This window comes from Montipora foliosa, unplaced genomic scaffold, assembly GCF_036669935.1.
Source record: "Montipora foliosa isolate CH-2021 unplaced genomic scaffold, ASM3666993v2 scaffold_442, whole genome shotgun sequence".
Classification (NCBI taxonomy): Eukaryota; Metazoa; Cnidaria; class Anthozoa; order Scleractinia; family Acroporidae; genus Montipora; species Montipora foliosa.
Genome location: NW_027179748.1, coordinates 57,501 through 75,465, shown reverse-complemented (window position 1 = coordinate 75,465; position 17,965 = coordinate 57,501). Strand labels below are relative to the sequence as shown.

Genomic DNA, 17,965 nt, shown 5'->3' with positions numbered 1-17,965 from the left:
CAAAAAGCTTCAACTGACTGGCTCTGTTAAGAACCTGAAAAGATCTGGAAGGCCAACAAAGCTAACAGCGGAAGCCAAAGCAGTGATAGAAACTATGATGCGGAGAAATGATGAGGCTACCAGTGTCGCGATCCAGAAGAACCTGGCCAAGCAGGGTGTTGCTGTTCACACCTCTACAGTTCGAAGGTCGCGAAAGCAGCAAGGCTGGACTTTGCAGATGACGCGTTACTGCCAGCTGATAAAACAGAAGAACAAAGATAAGAGACTTGAGTTCGCTCGGCAAGTGTTGGACAGTGATGATACGTTTGATGACGTTATCTTCAGCGACGAGTGCTCTGTTTCCCTGCAGCAATATCGACGCACGTGCTACAGGAAAGTCCGTGAACCAACAAAAAGGAAACCGAAACCCAAGCATGCTTTGAAGGTTCACGTCTGGGCCGGAATAAGTCGACACGGCGCAACCAAGATCTGCATCTTCAATGGAATCATGAATGCCATCTTATACTGCAACATCCTACAGAGTACCCTGATCCCATTCCTAATGGAAACACTTCCAGAGCATCGTTTTATGCAGGACAACGATCCAAAGCACACTTCAAAGCGAGCCAAAAAATTTATGGAGGAGAAGGGAGTCAACTGGTGGTGCACTCCCCCAGAGAGCCCCGATCTCAACCCCATAGAGAACCTCTGGCACGACTTGACCAGCTCATCCAAGACCAAAGAGCAGCTCATCGATGGAATTAGGAAGTTCTGGAGGAAAAAAGGTTACAGTGGAAAAGTGCGGCAAGTACATTGATCACGTCCTGTACAAAGCCATTCCTGCTGTCGTGGAAGCATGCGGTGCGGCCACGAAATATTAACCCGTACGAACAGCGCAACGCTCTTGCAGCGCTGCGCAACTTCATATTTTAGGTTGCACAGTGCTTATGCGTCCTTTATGCGACGTTCATGCGTTCACCAAGCTTTAGAAGCAAAATATCGAGCCCTGCAGAAAGGTTGCAATGCCTAACAACGAAAAACCAATGGTAAAGCAGGGCTGTATATCGTTGCTTAAAGCTGCGACTGAAAAATACTTTCAAGGAAAAGTTTGGAATGTTTAAGAGCGACAAAGCAATGCTCACGCAGCGCTGTACATCGTTGCTCAAATGCTTCGACTAAAAGATCAATCGTATGTAAAAGTTTGCAGTGTTTAGCAACGTAAAAGCAACGCTTAATAAGCAGCTTTGTGCATCTTAATTTGCCTTAACGCCAGGGCTATACATGTAACTGAAAGATATCTATAATCAACAGCTATATACGTACGTAAGGTATATCCAGTCTTGAAGGTTATAAAACTTCGACAACTCAAGTCACAAATATATTCTCATTAAAATGTTGTATTCTGTAGAAAATTGCGATTTCAACCCTCGTACTATATGGCCCGAGCTTATATATAAGCCCAACATGTTGATCGATACAAAAAGGTTTCAATGTTAAGGGAAATCGACGCCAGCAATGCACACCACAATTATTTCGCATTTTCGGTCCGAATGGAGCGATAGTTTTAGCGACCCCCTTCAGCGACCTGCGATAAGACTTACGATTGGTCACCATTGTGCCCATTGACCAATCGCGGGTCGCTAAGCGATCTTTCAACGGTTTGGATAAAGATAGTTGTGAACAAAGCATCATTTGATGGCTCACGAAGCAAATGTTTGCAGAGTTTGGCGGCCCTTAAATCCTTCTCAGTATTCAAGAGGCTCAAATAAAGAAGACGAATGGGTAGCGGAGGAATCGTCCGTGATCTACGTGGAATTTCGAGGCAATCGAAGCCTTGGGAACGAATTTATGGCCTTTTTCCTTGAATGATTCCGTTCGGCAACTTCGTCTCGGTGCCCAACCTTGGGAAAGAAGACCAAAAACCACCTAAATCGCTCTAAATCGACCCAGAAACCGTACCAGGATCAAATAAATATAAGACTGAAGCAAGGTAACGTTTTTTTAAATTTTAAATCGTCAGTAGTTTTCAGAACTTTGAGGAAAACCGTTTTACCGATACAAATCCTTATATTTCTACTCTCGCGTAATATAGCACTGTACGGATACTCTATATCGAGCTTGGGCTACCTACAGAGACACATGAAATGATCAGAGAACTGCAATGTATTAAATCAGATAGCTGTGTGAACAATATCATCTTTCGTGGCGGCTTTAAAGACTCCTGCTCCCATCAGTCATGATCAGTTAATGCCCCGCGCCGTTAATGTACTTACTTAGTTACATACTTACATACTTAATTGACCGCTCCCCATAGGGGCTTTTCATGGCCAATGAAACACAATCAACGAAACGACAGAACACAACAACAACTGTTAAGAATCCCAACTGGCCAGAGGCAAACCAGTTGGCTATTTACAAGTGCAGCCGGGAAGTTGAACCAGGGACTACCAGGAACAAATTCAACGAGTGGTCAGAGCGGGTCTTGAACCCGGGATCTCCGGATCTCAAGGCAAGCGCCCTAACCACTGGGCCACACTGAACACGAACAGTGAAGAAGCTCTTTGGGAACAGTGAAGAAGCTCTTTGGGGAGAATATTTTTGTACATTATACAGCTCATTATATAGCTTGCCTGTAACTCCTCCGCTATCTAAAATAAATTTAATTGATACTCTTGATACTTTTGCTTGTACCCATTTTTCGATTGATCGGCTTGTTGTTGGTGGCCATGAAATTAAAAGGCTTCTCAAGGTACCTTTTCTTAGACCAAGAAAACCTCTCGCATCACGCGACATCCTACCTGCAGCGTTAAAGCAACGCGAAGCTATTAACGCAGCTCTCTTGCAACACATCTGCAACGAAAGGGTCGCTAATGCATCACCGATGCAGCGATCATTCAGAAGTCCTGCAGTGCTTAGCAAACAGTCTTCTCGAGCAGCGTTGGTGAGTCGCAAAAGCAGCGCTGCTAAACGGTTGTTTGTTTCAAGTGCAGCACGTCCTGCTGCAGCGCTTAAGTGACTTTGAGATGTCTTTGAGATGTCTTACGCGCAGTCATTTTTTGAAACTCCCGCAGTGCTATCGATGTAGCCATCATGCAACCTTTCTGCAGATATAAGGGCAACGCTGGTCAGTCGCTAAAGCAGCGCTGCGTAAAGGTCGTACGTTTCGTACGGGAAAGCTTTTAAAAGAAAGCTTTACAAACAAACGGCTCCTTTAGGAGCCACCAAATCTGAAAAAAGCAATGACCAACAAAGCAAAATCAGAGTTTTAATATTAAAATTTTATTACTTTAATTCTTCTTAAACTTACCCTACCCAAGCCCAGTCCCTGTCAAGAGGGTTCAAATAACATTCTTTATTAAGTGTTATTCCACGTGTCGCTTAAGTAAACAAAAGTACTGGTGCCCGCCATATAGTGCAAAATTATCGTAAGGGCAAAAATTCGTTTACAAAATTCAAGAACTAAAAGAAAAGGAATGAAAATTGTTATAAAATTGTTTTTACACATTGCGAGATGACACAAAACCTTGTCATAACTTTTTTAAAAGAAGCGTCTAAAACTTTTTTTTCTTCAGTGTTGCTCCTAGCAGAAAAGTTTTTTCACACATCATGAGAGTAAACAAAGGCACTGAAATGTCTATTCACTCCGCCGCAACGCTTTGAGCACAAAATCTCATAAACTGCAATAATGTTTTTTAGGTAACAGGTCGTTTCTATCGAAAGTCGTTTCGATCGAAACCAAGAGTCAGTTCGATTGAAGAGTAAATGTTTATAAAAACTACAGTTTTGCAAGCGTATAGATAATAAAAGTTCTTGTGTTGTGTAATTTTTTGCTCAAAGTAACATGCGCGACGCGGAAACGCGGTGTTCAATTGATATCCTTTGTTGCCAGCGTTTCTTTCTCGGCGTTTCTTTCTCGGACGCAACACCCACAACCACCAGCCACAACCTGGAGCCCTACTTGCAGCAAAGATTGTAACATGTGTAAAGCAGAAAGCACTGGATAATGTTTTCAAACCAGCCACAGCTATTGTTGAGGAAGTAAGTATGTCAGCCATTTTGATAGGTTGAGAGAAAGTTGGGGTGAGTGTTAGAATTAGTAAATCAAGTTTTCACACCCATTGTTTGCGATGTTCGTTGAGCGGTTTTACAAAGACTAAGACAAATAAAGCATCATTTTACAGATTGAATCAACAAACGAGGAAACACACAGATTTGAAGGAAGTATTGGTTTAATTATCCTCATTTTACCTATTGGTTTTGGATCTTCTATTGAATACCGCTTATAAAAATCCATTCTAAAAAAAAATCGATATCTCAGGATCTACTGACTCTAAGATTCTTGATTTATCAGATTTGATAAACTTTTAGCTCAGAAATTCGTTTACAAATTTCAAGATTATACATGGCGGATAAAAATTTCATTTAACCCTTGTTGCACATTCTTTAGAAGAATCTAAAAAACCTGACACGCTTTTTTCACAAGTTTCACTCTTAGCTGAAAAAGTTTTTTTTCCACACATTGTGAAAACAAAGGCAATGAAAGTCTATTGATCCCGCCGCAACGCTTTACGCTGTTGCTGTCCTGTTTTGTTGTGCTCTTCACTCGGTTATTTGATTTTATTTTTTGGTCACATTTTTTTCTCACAACAGTTTTATTTTAGAAATAAAGCAAAAACTTGACACGCGTCTTTGGAGTGAACAAAGACAACGCACCTCCTTAAAGCAATCAAGCGAAAAACTCCACCCTCAAAAAGTTTTTGTCGATTGGCTTGTGTGCAATTATAATATCAATCAACTCAGTCACGACAGGAACACAAAAGCACTTTTATGAGCCAATCAAACGGCCGGAATTTCGATCCTACAGACCAGGGCAATCGGTTTAAAAGGGGGTCATTCAGTTTGTGTGTCATTTTGATCAAGCCAAATACTGTACAGAAGTAAGCAAAAATTGCTCAAAAGATGGATAGAAAGATCGCACATATTAATTGGAATCGCGGAAAATATTCAGACGTTTTTTGGGCTGCCATTATCGATCCTTCGCCTCTGAAGCAAGGACAGAAAGTGACCGTAATGTGGGGCAAGACCAAAAGGGAGTACAGTGCGGTGATTGACTGCGACCCGGTGGAAGAAAAAGATAAAGAAGAGACTCCTCTTCCAGCCTCAAGATCAAGAGCTAAACGAAAACTGGTGAGTGTTCTCCTTTTGGAATTGATTTATAATTAAAATGTAGTGGTGTGAATGTGAGTGGAAAAATAGCCTGGGCAGAGGTAGCCAAGTTAATTCACATTTTCATGAGTTACCTTGAGTAAATTAACAAGAATGCACATTCTAAGCACCCTGGTACTGCGTTCATGGTTCACGAATTTTACATGCTATCGTTCTTTTGAATGTCGGTCGTTTCACTAACGTACTTAGACGATACGCTAATGTGTTCAGTCAATTCGCTAGCGTTGTCAAGTTGTTTAAGTTTATTGAACTTATTATTTATCAAATCTGTTTAAAAAAATCTAGCTTGGTAGTGGATAAAAGAACGAAGAATAGTCTATAAATGCATTGAGTCTCAGACTAGACGTTAGCGAATCATCTCAGTACGTTAGCGAAACGACCGGTACCGTTCTTTTGTGGTTGCGTAACAAATACCGTATTTTTCGGTGTATAAGTCAAACCGATGTATAAGTCGACCCAACTTTTTGAGCCTGAAATTTGACATTTTACTTATTTCTGTTCTTTAAACTGAGTTCCAAATCCTTAGCATTTTGTTGTAAGAAAAGTTCCAAGGATAAAAATCGCATCGATCGAGTGACGCACTTCAGTGAGAACTACATTAAAAATCTTATAATTCAATACTATACATTCAGTATAAAGATATTTTACGAAACTTTTTATGCCAAGATAAACCTCAAAACACTTCAGAATGCGAAACACAAATTGACAAAGTTGAAAACAATCCGCCATCTTGTATGACTTAGTAGCCTGGTAATGAAAACCCGACAAGCACTGGTAACTATAGCCTTAGTTGCTAGGTTACAAAACTTGATGAGAGGCTACCAAGCCAACGACATGCTCTGAATCCCGCTCGATCGATGGTTTTTCTCAAGTTTTATTTAAGAATTTCTCCCACAAATAACATCACAAAGTAAACCCAATGGACTCGCAGGAAATGTGCCGGCTTCTGTGAAGATGTCAAGCTTAAATTAGGGTATGTGAAGCAACGAAGAGGTTAAGTGTGATGTCAATGAACACTAAACGTCACCCTGCTAGCAGAGCCTTTCTTTTGCTTGCTCGATTTTAGCGAAAAAGACAAAAGGAGGCTCTGCTCGCAGGGTGACTAAACGTATCATATGAGGCAAATCATGGAACAAACCGCGTATTTCTAAACATTTTCTTTACTCAATACTGTACCACTTCTTGTTAAATACCATTTTTTAAGTAATTGCTTAGTTGCCTTTTGGCACTTCACTTTGTAGTGTATTGTTATGTCAGTGAAGTGTTCTTTTTTCCACTCGATGACCAACCATTATTGAGTTTTGGTCGGTGTATAAGACGAGTACGATTTTTTGGCGTGATTTTCAAGACTTAAAAGGTCGACTTGTACACCGGAACTTACATTTACCAATGGGGACAAAAAAATATACTGTTGCAAGTCTAGTACTTAGTTTGTTTCACGTGATCTTGGTTAAGTTTCATCTTGTTTCTCTATCTACAGAGTCCCGACTTCTTACCCCCTACTGCAAAGAATGCAAAGACTACAAAGGCTACCAAGGCTACCAAGGCTGCAAAGATCACCAAAGATAAGGCGGAACAGAAGGAAAAACCTAAGGGAAAGGTACTAAGCTGATAAAAAATATCATGCTGACTATAGTTTTATCTTACAGTTTTACACACAACTATAAAATTAGTAAATGAAATATTATTTTATTGCTGCCAAAATCCAAGTAGGCCACATTTAGATTCTATCAAATCATTACGTACATACGGGTTAACATGAGATGCGCACGCACCGCCGCGAATCAGTGCATGTGTTGCCGTGGATCAGTGGTGTCTACAGAGTCCCGACTTCTTACCCCCTACTGCAAAGAATGCAAAGACTACAAAGGCTACCAAGTCTGCAAAGATCACCAAAGATAAGGCGGAACAGAAGGAAAAACCTAAGGGAAAGGTACTAAGCTGATAAAAAATATCATGCTGACTATAGTTTTATCTTACAGTTTTTCACACAGCTATAAAATTAGTAAATGAAACATTGTTTTATTGTTGCCAAAATCCAAGTAGGCCACATTTAGATTTTCTGGCTAGTAAAACTGGACAATTTTATTAGCTTATTGTTTCTTAATATTAATCAAGTCTTGAACTCCCTTGCATTTTGACAGCCATCTTCAAAATAACTTTAATTTATATCTGAAGCAGCACGCATTCTATGCAGGTTCTAGTTCCAAGTCTAGGGAGTTCATGTAATTACTTAACTTGTGCACTGTTTTTTAACACTTGTTTCTAGATACTGGACTTGGAATGACCCACCAAGACATCATGCATGGTTGATTCCTCAGATGGAAGTGACATTGATGAAGACTTGCCCCTGTTATCTCTGCTGCCGAAACAAAGCCTCCCTCCTCCCACATTGGTTTCAGATTCTGAGGCAGACACTGAGTTAACGAAGGTTTCTGGCCTGGTTTCCAAGGCAATTAGCACCATCAATAAAAATACAAATGTAAGTTGTCAAATCTCATTACTCAGTATAATACTTCTCGATAACCTTCGCTTGTTCCGGAATTACCATGCAGTCTGTCTGTAATTGTAAATAGGTTGATATACAGCTAGCTGTTATCACTGCTAGAGTAAAATTTCAATGTGACAGTGATGGAAGGGAGCATGACAAAATTTTAATCCAGGGTTTTAATCAATCAAGTTTTTAAGTAATCAATTTGGAGATGTACAGATCTTTGTTTTTATAAGAATATAACACTGACTCAGTCAACAAATTGTTTTGTTCATTTAAGGTAACTGACAATAAAGAAACTGTGGATTATGCTAAAGTAACAACAGAACTGGCATTAATGCGCACCATTGTTGAACGCCTTGAATGCTCGTTCGCACGTCAGGAGGCAAAGATGGACAACATGTTCCATTTAATCCAGTCAGTATCAGCACCTTTAGCTTTCCAATAGCAGACCCATCAGCAGCAGCAGACACATTACCTACCTCAGTTCTCCACCCCAGGTCCTTTTCTAAACCAGTCGTTGACTTCCTTGGATATCACAGCTGTCACTCCAAGGATAGACTCAGCAGCTGTTTGCCATACAGACCTGCTATCAAGCCTGGATAGAGTGCTTGAAGATACAGCAGGTAACTGATGAAATTAAATTGATTTCTTTCCTGGGATGATAGTATTGCTAGTAACGATGTATAGAGAGAGCTCTGCTTTTTATTTTAAATTCCATGGATTGTCATAGCAAAGTTAGCTTTTCTTACTGATTGTCTGTCTTCACCAAATTACAAACATTTATGGTGTTGCATATTTTCTCTAGATTTTATGTCGGCTCCCACAACGAAAGCCTTCTATTAAACAAAATTTGATTTTTTTTAGTGATTGACAAAGTTACTGTTGGTGGTTCCGAAAATGTGCTGTTATCACAAGAGGATTATGAGCATGCCACTGCCGCATCAAAACCAACAATGATGGCTCTGTGCTTTGTTGACAAGTTGTTTACAAAGGATATTTTAAGGTGTTCTACACTCAGCAGTACTAAGGAGTTTGCTTCCTTGGATTCAAAGATAATCGCTGCAATCAAGAGTAAGTAATGAAACAATTTAATGAGAGAAATTAAAACTTAAATCCTACTTGGTCTGTGATCTCTTGATTGTTTTTTCCACCTTGTAAAACTCTTAATTGAAGTCTACATTGATTTAAGGCAACTTTAACTGTCACACTCTATGAATGACACTTACCATAACTTTTTTCAACAGCCGAGGTGATGAGCAGATTCGCCTATCAGTGCCACAACAAGGAGGGCAGTACACGGATGTGGGAAGCTTGTAAGATCAGTATTGGCAAGAGATGCCAAAATTTAAGAAAGCTGGATAGGTCTACTCGAGAAGATTAGGTTATATTTTTGACCTTTTTGTGTAAATTACAGTTTTTTAAGTGCTGATTTAAATAATGCACTCAACTAAGTGCACAAAGTTGTTTTACTTAGGCTTGCTGTTTTTGCCTTGAGTGTAATGGCATTTGTTCAAAAATCGGAAATCTGACAGGTCTGCTGGAGAGGATTATTAAGGTTATATTTAAATGCAGTTAAGTAAGTGCAGACCATGTAAATGTTTATATTTCCGGATTTGTTGCAAAGTTTTTTCTAATGATCTTACATTGAATGTTATACATGTAAAAATGAAAACTGTTAATAAATAGAAATAGTTCAAGCTTTTGAATAATTCTGAGCAAAATGGCACAAAAATTTTTGTTTTTGGTTAAAACCGGAATTTTCTATGAGTTTTTAAGGGGGGAGAAACTTAACTACAAGTCTGTTGCTAAGGAAATCTCAAAACCTCCTTTTTTTGGCTCCTGAAGTCCAGTGGGCATGAAAGTTTACCGTGTCTGTTTGAGGAAATGTACAATATTTCGAAAATTATAGATCTGTAAGAGGCTATAAAAGCACTTAAAGATCTATAATTTTCGAAATATTGTACATTTCATCAAACGCATACTACAAGTTGTAGATAATACCGTGTTTTAGCAAAACGCATTTTGATGTTTCGAAAACGATTCACTCAGTCCGAGTTTTTAGACGTTTTCTATTGTGGTCACGTGACATACCAAATATGGGAGTGGTTCGAAACATTTAAAGGAAACGTGAATCGAACAGACACGGTAAACTTTCACGCCCACTGGACTTCAGGAGCCAAAAAAAGGAGGTTTTGAGATTTCCTTAGCAGCAGACTTGTAGTTAAATTTCTCCCCCCTTAAAGTCCTTTTTTTTCTGCCCGCGACCGGGTAAAAGGGAGACTGGCACTAGTGACAATTCCCGGACATTAGCAACAAACAGGCAAACATCAACAGAGGAGACGGGGAGACGTAGTTTTCGTTGCGACTGCTCGTGTTCCGGTGAAAACAATTTTCATTCGGCTGACATTTGTTATCAGCATACTTGTTGATCAACAAATGGCATCGAACGACTTCAGTCTGTCTTCCAGTTCAGATGGAAGTCTCAGAAATGGAAGATTATGAGTTGGAAGTTGAAGGTTCGCTGAACTTGAGCTCTATAGCGAGCGATGCAGAAGGCACGCAAGAGGCATGTGCCAACGATCCGAAATGGAAGTAAAGGGATATGGACTCAAAATATAGCTTGCTGCAAAACAAAAACGACACAACAAAACAAGTCTGGCAACAAAAGGTACATGAAACATTTACCGGTAAGCTGGTCATGATAGGACACGTGATCTCTATTCAACCGCCGCGAGTCATTTTCCACTGGCACTGGCTTACATGTATCTGGAATTGTTTTCCTGAAAGAAGCCGTTATTCTCAATCTGTATACCCAAGTTTGAAACTTTACTAACATTTCAAGCCACTAAAATAAATATAAAGTTTTCAAAAAAAAGAATACCCGCTGACTGTACTGGATTTACACTGAACACTGTAAACAAAATAACGCTCGTCACAGCCAAGCATTCGATACTGTTTGCAGTTCACACAGCGGATTCAGGATGAGCATTTAGTTGTCGCGTTCGTAATATTGTCGTTAATGTCACACTTTTCATTTAACTTTAGACATGAAATTTCGCTAGATCGAATTTACGCTACTAGAATCTGTATTTTCGTTAGTTTGAATAATCGTACGCCTGAATTTTCGTTACCATTAACGAAAATACGTCGTCCTCATGTTTCGTTCTACCGAAAAACACGCTGCATTTTCGTTCTGAAATGTTCACGAACTTCCTCGAAAATTCACAGTGAACAAAGAACGAATTTCGTCGAATTTCGTTTGCATTACTTTTGCACAGTACTGTACTAACAATGAAAATATTTTAAACAGAATTGCTCTTAATATTTTCAGCAAAATTTGCCTAGTGTTGCTATGGGGAACAGATTTTTGTGTCTGTACATGTATACAAAGTTAATGTTTACGTTGCAGGATTTGATAATACTGGTTATGAGTCCAAAAAACATAACTATAGTTATTATATATGGCACTTTTTAAGAATATTTTTTGAAAGCAGGAGTAATTTAGCATTCATTTTATCATGTGTATTTCAATTTGCTTATTTATAATAATTATTTATTTCATATTATTTTTCTTTTCATTGAAAATGTCCTGAAATGCATTTCTACATGTATAGCTTGAAGTAGATTAATTAGTAGAAAGAATAAATAATTGTCTCATACATAATAAAATTAAAAATTATAATTATTAGTAATATTCCAAACAAGTTAAATAAACTGAGAATACTTTAGCTGGTATTACAGTATCATTTGTGTGCAAGGACAAACAATATCTAGAGATTCCACAAACAAGGTATGTTTTATATTTTTCAGTGATATGACTTGGTATTTATACATGTGTTTGTTTCATTAAGTTTTAACCCACATAGATCGATTTTATCGCATGGAATTCATTGGAGTTTAAGGACATTTCATGGTGTTCGTATGGTTTTTACGTGCTACCCCCATGAAAGTGATGAAGGGTTAACTTTCATGAGTCATTGATATGCCATGGATAGATAATGAAAATTTTCATGGCCAATGAAAATTTTCACAATTCACAGGGTATTCATGGGCCATGATTCTGCCAACCCATTAAAACCCCATGAAATTCATCCCCATGGAAAAATCAGGAAATTGAATTCATGGGGTTTTCAACAGTATTAAAAACGCATTAAAATCTCTACTTGAAATTTCAAGGTTTCTTCATGGGTATTTCATGAGCTAAGATATGATTGGGGACTTTTCATGGGTCATGAAACCATTAAATTTTCACAGGATTTTCATTGCTTTTTTCATGACTTAAAAGCATGAAAATACCCTGAATTTTTCCTGTCAAAATGCCATTGAAAAGTCTTGAAAAAACCATTGATTTGCTGTGAAAAAATTTCCTAGATTTTCATGGGTTTTGAATTTATAGTGTGAGTTGCTGTGTTTTTGAGATTCTTGTGTCTCAATCGTTTTCCTGATAAAAAATGTAAGCTTAAGCTTACTACAAATACTCGGGGTAAAACAAAAATGTCTCGTACCTCGACAAGCGAATCCAGCGACGATATTCCTCCGGTTTCTTTTTTGGGTTTGGAAAGAGAAAGAACTTACAGGTATGGGATTCCGATTGATGGTTGCAATCAGGAGCGAAGCATTGCCCCATGTTGACACTATAACGCCTGTGGCCTATGATTGATCAACCGCGTGGTCATCAATTTCACCGTCAAATCAAGCGCCATTTTCACAGCATGTAAAACCACACAATTGTTCTCGCGCCAGACCCCAGTCTCCGCATGGGCCTGCATTGTTTGCTGCCACAACGACCGTTCGTGTTTATTACTTAAACCAGGCGCATTCGTTTTACATTAGAGCACATGGTCAGTCATCATGCCTAAAGTTTCAAATTATGCGAGAACTCGAATTGAGCTCCTTCACAAGCAAGGTCTCCACCCAGCTGGAATATTCAGGTCATTGAAGAGCGAAGGTGTACTAGTAAGCCTCACTAGCATTTCTTGAATCATCAAGAAACTACAAATTACTGGCTCTGTAGCGAGTCTACCGCACTCGGGGAGACCAACAAAGTTGACTGTAGATGCAAAAGCATTTATAGATGTGAAAAAATGATGAGACTACAAGCCACAAAGTTCAGAAGAAGCTGGCAAAACGTGGGATTGCCATGAGTTCATCCACTGTACGAAGATCTCGCCAACAGCAAGGCTGGACTCTGCAGCGAACCGCTTATTGTCAGCTCATCCGCTATAACTATAAAAAGGCTGATAATATAACTTCGGAATCATTATAGTTATTCGCCGACCTGCTATCACGAACACAGAAAAAATGGACAAAAAGATCGTTAGAGTTAACTGGAGTCGAGGACAATATTCTGAAATCTACCGTTCAGCTGTTATTTATCCTTCCCCGTTAAAACAGGGGCAAAAAGTTAAAGTAATCTGGGGTAAAACCAAAAAAGAACACTCTGCAGTCGTGGCTTGCTACCCGGTCGAGGAAGTGAAGGAGACTCGGGCATCTGAAAATGTCCTGCTGCCACGTTGAGAGAGAGCAAAGAGAAAATTGGTGAGTATTAATGTAACTTAAGGCACTTTGTGAAACATGCACTTTGTAAAACCTGATTTTAACACAAATTTCTTGTTTTAATTCCCAGATCATAAAGTCTCCGCAGGCAGCAAAAAAGAATGCAAAGGTCAGCAAGGAAAGCCGAACAGGACAACAGAAGGCCACCAAAGAAAAATGCAAACAGAAAGAGAAACCAAAAGGACAGGTATGTACCAATCATTGCTTCTACAAAATATATTTTCTGGACTCCTGCTGTTACACGAGTTTAAGGTAACAGCCGGTTTTGCTACCTGTCAAATTCATTACATGTTTGCTACGTATTTAATTCGCGCACACTACTATCGATAAAACTACAACTTCGCAAAACAAAAATATATAGACCTAAGATTGCACGCACATATAGATTATTTATTGCTCTTTCATTCACTCCCGAGCCAAACCCGGTTAGCTGTAGTAGCGAACTTGGCCTGTGGGTAGCAAACACGTGGCGAACTGGACAAGTAGAGAAACCGGCGTAAACCGAGCTTAAAGTGGTACTATGATAGAAAAATCATTTCCTTTCTTTCTTCAGATTTTGAAAGCGTGTTCGCTTAACACATAACTGGCAAAATTTTGAGCTTTGAGTTTTATCCAAAGGCTGTTTATTTTGAGTGTAAGTTTTGGATTTCAAGGTCCGCCATCACTCACGTTCAAAACTGGCCGATTGGACCTCAGAGGGTTGGATCTAGAGAAAATGACGTCATTTACTCACTAGCTTAAAATTTCAGTGTGTAAAGGCAATTTATTATATATGTAAAACACGGGTTGAAAAGTCTGAAAGCCCGAAACTCCCGGGCTGCATATTTTTCCATAGTTTTGAAATCCAAAAGAAAAAACAATTTTTTTTTGGTCTAACTAATTGTACGATTTTAAAGTATGAGAATGAAATAATATTTGTGCCAAGTTTCATTTTCATAGGATCGTTTTTACGCCCCGGTGTTTTCATAAAGAAGGGTGAAATTTTGAACATTTTCAGCCGCAAAAGCTGCCAACATATGCAAAATTTGATCTCTCCTAAATTTCGCCCATAAAATAAATCGTGGGAGCATTGAACTATTTTTCCTTGAATAAGTTCACTCAAAGGTATGTTGTGGCGAGATAAAAGAAAAATCGATTTTTCGTGACTGTCTTCCGATTATCTACATTCTGAGAAAATCAATCTATTGTTATTGCGCATACGTTCTGCGCAACTCGAGATACTCAGATTTCCTATTAGTGATGCTTACTAATGCAGGGATATTTTTGCGCGGTTTAAAACTATGCAAATAAAGTAGATCTTTGTAAGCACTCTTGGTATCCATGAATTATCTCCATGAAAAATGCGTGGTTACCCCCAATTTTCTTGTTGGATTTCAATAACACTTGTTAAGATCTAGCTTTTCTGCATAATCATAAATCTGGGCAAACATACCTTTGAATTAGTAGGCACAGTCCTTAAGTCGAATGTGTGGTTCCAGAAAATATCCATACCCCCACCACGGAAGAGTGGAAGACTTTTTAATTTGCACCCCCCCTCCCTCCAGGATTTTCCGTTCCTGGGGGTCTTTGATGACCCCCTCCTCCCCTCAGGAATTTCCAGAATTAGTTACGTAATTGCGGTAGAATTTTATTACAACAGTGTAAACATTAAGCTCAACTTTTAGAAAAATATAACGCTTTGTTAAGCTCATTGTCCAGGTAAACTTTTAGCTTCTTCGCCATCAACTTTGCAAAGCTTAAACATTTGGGTTGCACGTCTCCTGTTTCACGTTTTTGTGCAAACTTCGATGAGAACATTTAACTCGCTTAAACAACTTCGCAAACGATAGTAAATAAAACAGAAACTTACAAGGTTCCTTTGTCTACACATTTTGTCAATTTCTTGAGGTTGATTGTTATTTAAGGACTACACATGTTGACGCGGTAGGTTTCGTGAACGTCGTGACGCCAAAATAATCCATCATCTTTGTAACCATCCACGGGAAAACCAACAAAAAAGTGACGACACGGGCACGCGTGCATGACACGGCACGCTGAGCGTGACATACAACACGGCACATGCGCATATTTAATGAGTAGCACAATAGATGTCACGGTGGCTTTTGTTGTGCACACTGAGACACTCCAAACCTTTTGTTTAGCGTGGCGTGTTGCGTGTCAGATGCGTGCCAAAACAGGCACCGTAAAATTGCAAAAGTAATGCAAACGAAATTCGTCGAAATTCGTCCTTTGTTCTTGCGAATTTTCCACGAAAAGTCATCGAATTTTCGAACGATTTTTCGTAGGGTCTGAGGCGGAAAATTCACGATCTTTCTGGAAAATTCGAAGTAGCGAATTTTCGAGGTAACCAAACGAAAATTCGAGATAACAAAATTCGAAGCACTGAATTTTTGTGACATGAATCGGCGGCCGCCATCAACATCACTGAATAAGCATATGTACGCGTAAATAAAGTCGTATCAAAAATAGATTCAATGATCCGACAGTTTAATCGGCTATTTCCAACGAAAAAGAAATCATTGCCTCACACAACAAAAACTGCGATTTTTGCTTCACGAACAAGAGTTTGTTGTAGAGCTTACACATTGTGAAATGATGGCAGAAAAGAATCATCGCAGCAAATTCGAACTTGGCAAATTTTTGTCCAGAAAATACGTGAGAATGTTCGAGAAGAGCAAATAAAGAGTGAAATTTCGCTCAATTTTTTGAGGTCATTTATCGAACAGAGCGATTTTTCGCACGAAAATTCAAAGTCAATTTTTGTTTTCGTCAAAAAGTCAGGAAAAGCCGCGAATTTTGGCGAAATATGTTTGCATTACTTTTGCACAATACATTATTCTGCGGGATTTTTCAGCTATTTCCGCAGGTAAGTCGGCCCTTACTCAGCTTTGGGAGTGTTATACTTGGTTTTTAGCGAGCGTTTTGGCGCAGCTGTCGTGCAATTTCACTCACTCCATGTCTTTTTACGCCGTGCTCGATTTTACTTTTGCTGACACGCTCTTTTGTTTGGTATAACACGCTCTATTGTTTACAACTTGTAGTATCAGACACAAGAAAATTTTAATGAGGCGTGCATTACGACACGGCACTCCCGTGTTAAAGAAAATTTCTTTTGTCTAGCGTGCTAAAATAGCATGCCTGTGTCATCACCTTTTTGTTGGTTTTCCCCTGGACGGTCACATTTGTAATTTTAGATATGGCGATTTAAGTGCAGTCTTCAAATTTACTGACTCTCCAGCAGTTATTCTCGCCGGTAAATGACACAGCCTCACTGTTGCTTGCCTTTGAGCCATGGATGGAATTGAGAGGGCAACTGTTATTGTTATTGAGTAGTGAAACTCCTGTTTCAGAATTTCCAGTTTGACATAACAAACTGAACCTCAACAATCGTTTCCCGAGGCTGCAAATTGCGTTTACTCAAAGAAGAGAAAACTTGACTCCCGGTTCCTGTCCGTGGTCTAAATGCCACCCACAAAAAAAAAAATGTCGTTGCACGCCGAAGCATTGAGATGGTGGGAACTTGCGTCTTATCACATTTTCAATGAGTTACTTCCCCCAGTAAAACATGAATCCCATCAAAAATGTGTTTACTGCATGTGAAGGTAGCGAAAAGTGATACTCAAGAGAACGGAAGTGTTGATTGGACGAAAAAGAGACAAAATTGGAAGTCTGGGGATGAGACTCCAGTTGAAACCGCCATTTTAAATGTTTTGAATTCGTCCCAAATGAAAGACACATTGTTCTTAGCTTCGGGAGATTGAAGCGCTAGCTAACTCAAAGAAAAACGGAAACATTGAAGCTGAAAGGATTAACTTTATCTCAAAACTGACTTTTGTTTCAAAACATCGTCCGATAGTGTGTTTTTGTGCTTCAGATCGATCGTATGTTGCTTTCAATGTTTTGTATGTGGTTCGTGACCCTTTGGAAAAGTAGCTTCCCATGAAACCCCCCTACCCCTTGGAAATTACTGCCCTTTAACCCCCCCTCTCCCTCGAAATTTCCAATGATCTTCCGTGGTGGGGGTATGGATATTTTCTGGAACCACACAATGCATTTTATGACTACATGATTGACGAACTCATGCTTATGGCAGTGTTCGACCTCCTTCGGAGTGCTTTGCGCAATTAATCGATCGAGTAGGCGCAAGAAGTGTTGTGTAACCCATGTTCCAGATTTCTTTGTTTATGATGTGTGTTAGTTGTCATCCAAGTTTGCGTACTTTCGTCGTGGACATTGGACAAATAAAAAGCTTATAAGCCTAATGACTATTTTGACTATTTAGAAACCAGTAAAATGATGATAATTTGGTAATTAGAGGTTAATCCAAATAATTCCATTAACCAAATTGTAAGTAACGAAATGCAAAGCAGGTTATCAGCGTACTTATGTTGAGTAGTTTGACAAGCTATTTAATAATTACAGATATATTTGTTAGATCATAGATATTGCATCACCCTTCCTGGAGGCAGAGATGTTCTCTTTGTCGGACTCGGAGTCAGACCCTGATGATGACAGTCCGCTGGCCTCCCTTGTTGCGGCACACCCAATGCAAGAGAAGAATGCAACGAGAGATTTCTTCGACGAACCCGACGGTGGCCTGGATCTTGGAGATTTACTCACAAAAGCCACCAGCACTGTCGATAACACGACAAATATAAGTCACAACAAAATTCTTTTGAGGGATTGTGTACATACTGAAGCAGAATTAAA

The 17,965-nt window shown here is 39.2% G+C and overlaps 1 protein-coding gene across 1 annotated transcript in view; it reads right to left on the bottom strand.

Annotated features, from left to right (window-relative positions):
• LOC137989139 (uncharacterized) overlaps window positions 1–17,965 on the bottom strand; it is a 78,410-nt gene that overhangs the window by 55,806 nt on the left and 4,639 nt on the right. Inside the window, exon 2 of the mRNA XM_068835006.1 lies at window positions 12,205–12,349. Within this exon, the coding sequence (XP_068691107.1) occupies window positions 12,205–12,349 (145 nt within the window). The remainder of the gene's footprint in view (window positions 1–12,204; window positions 12,350–17,965) is intronic.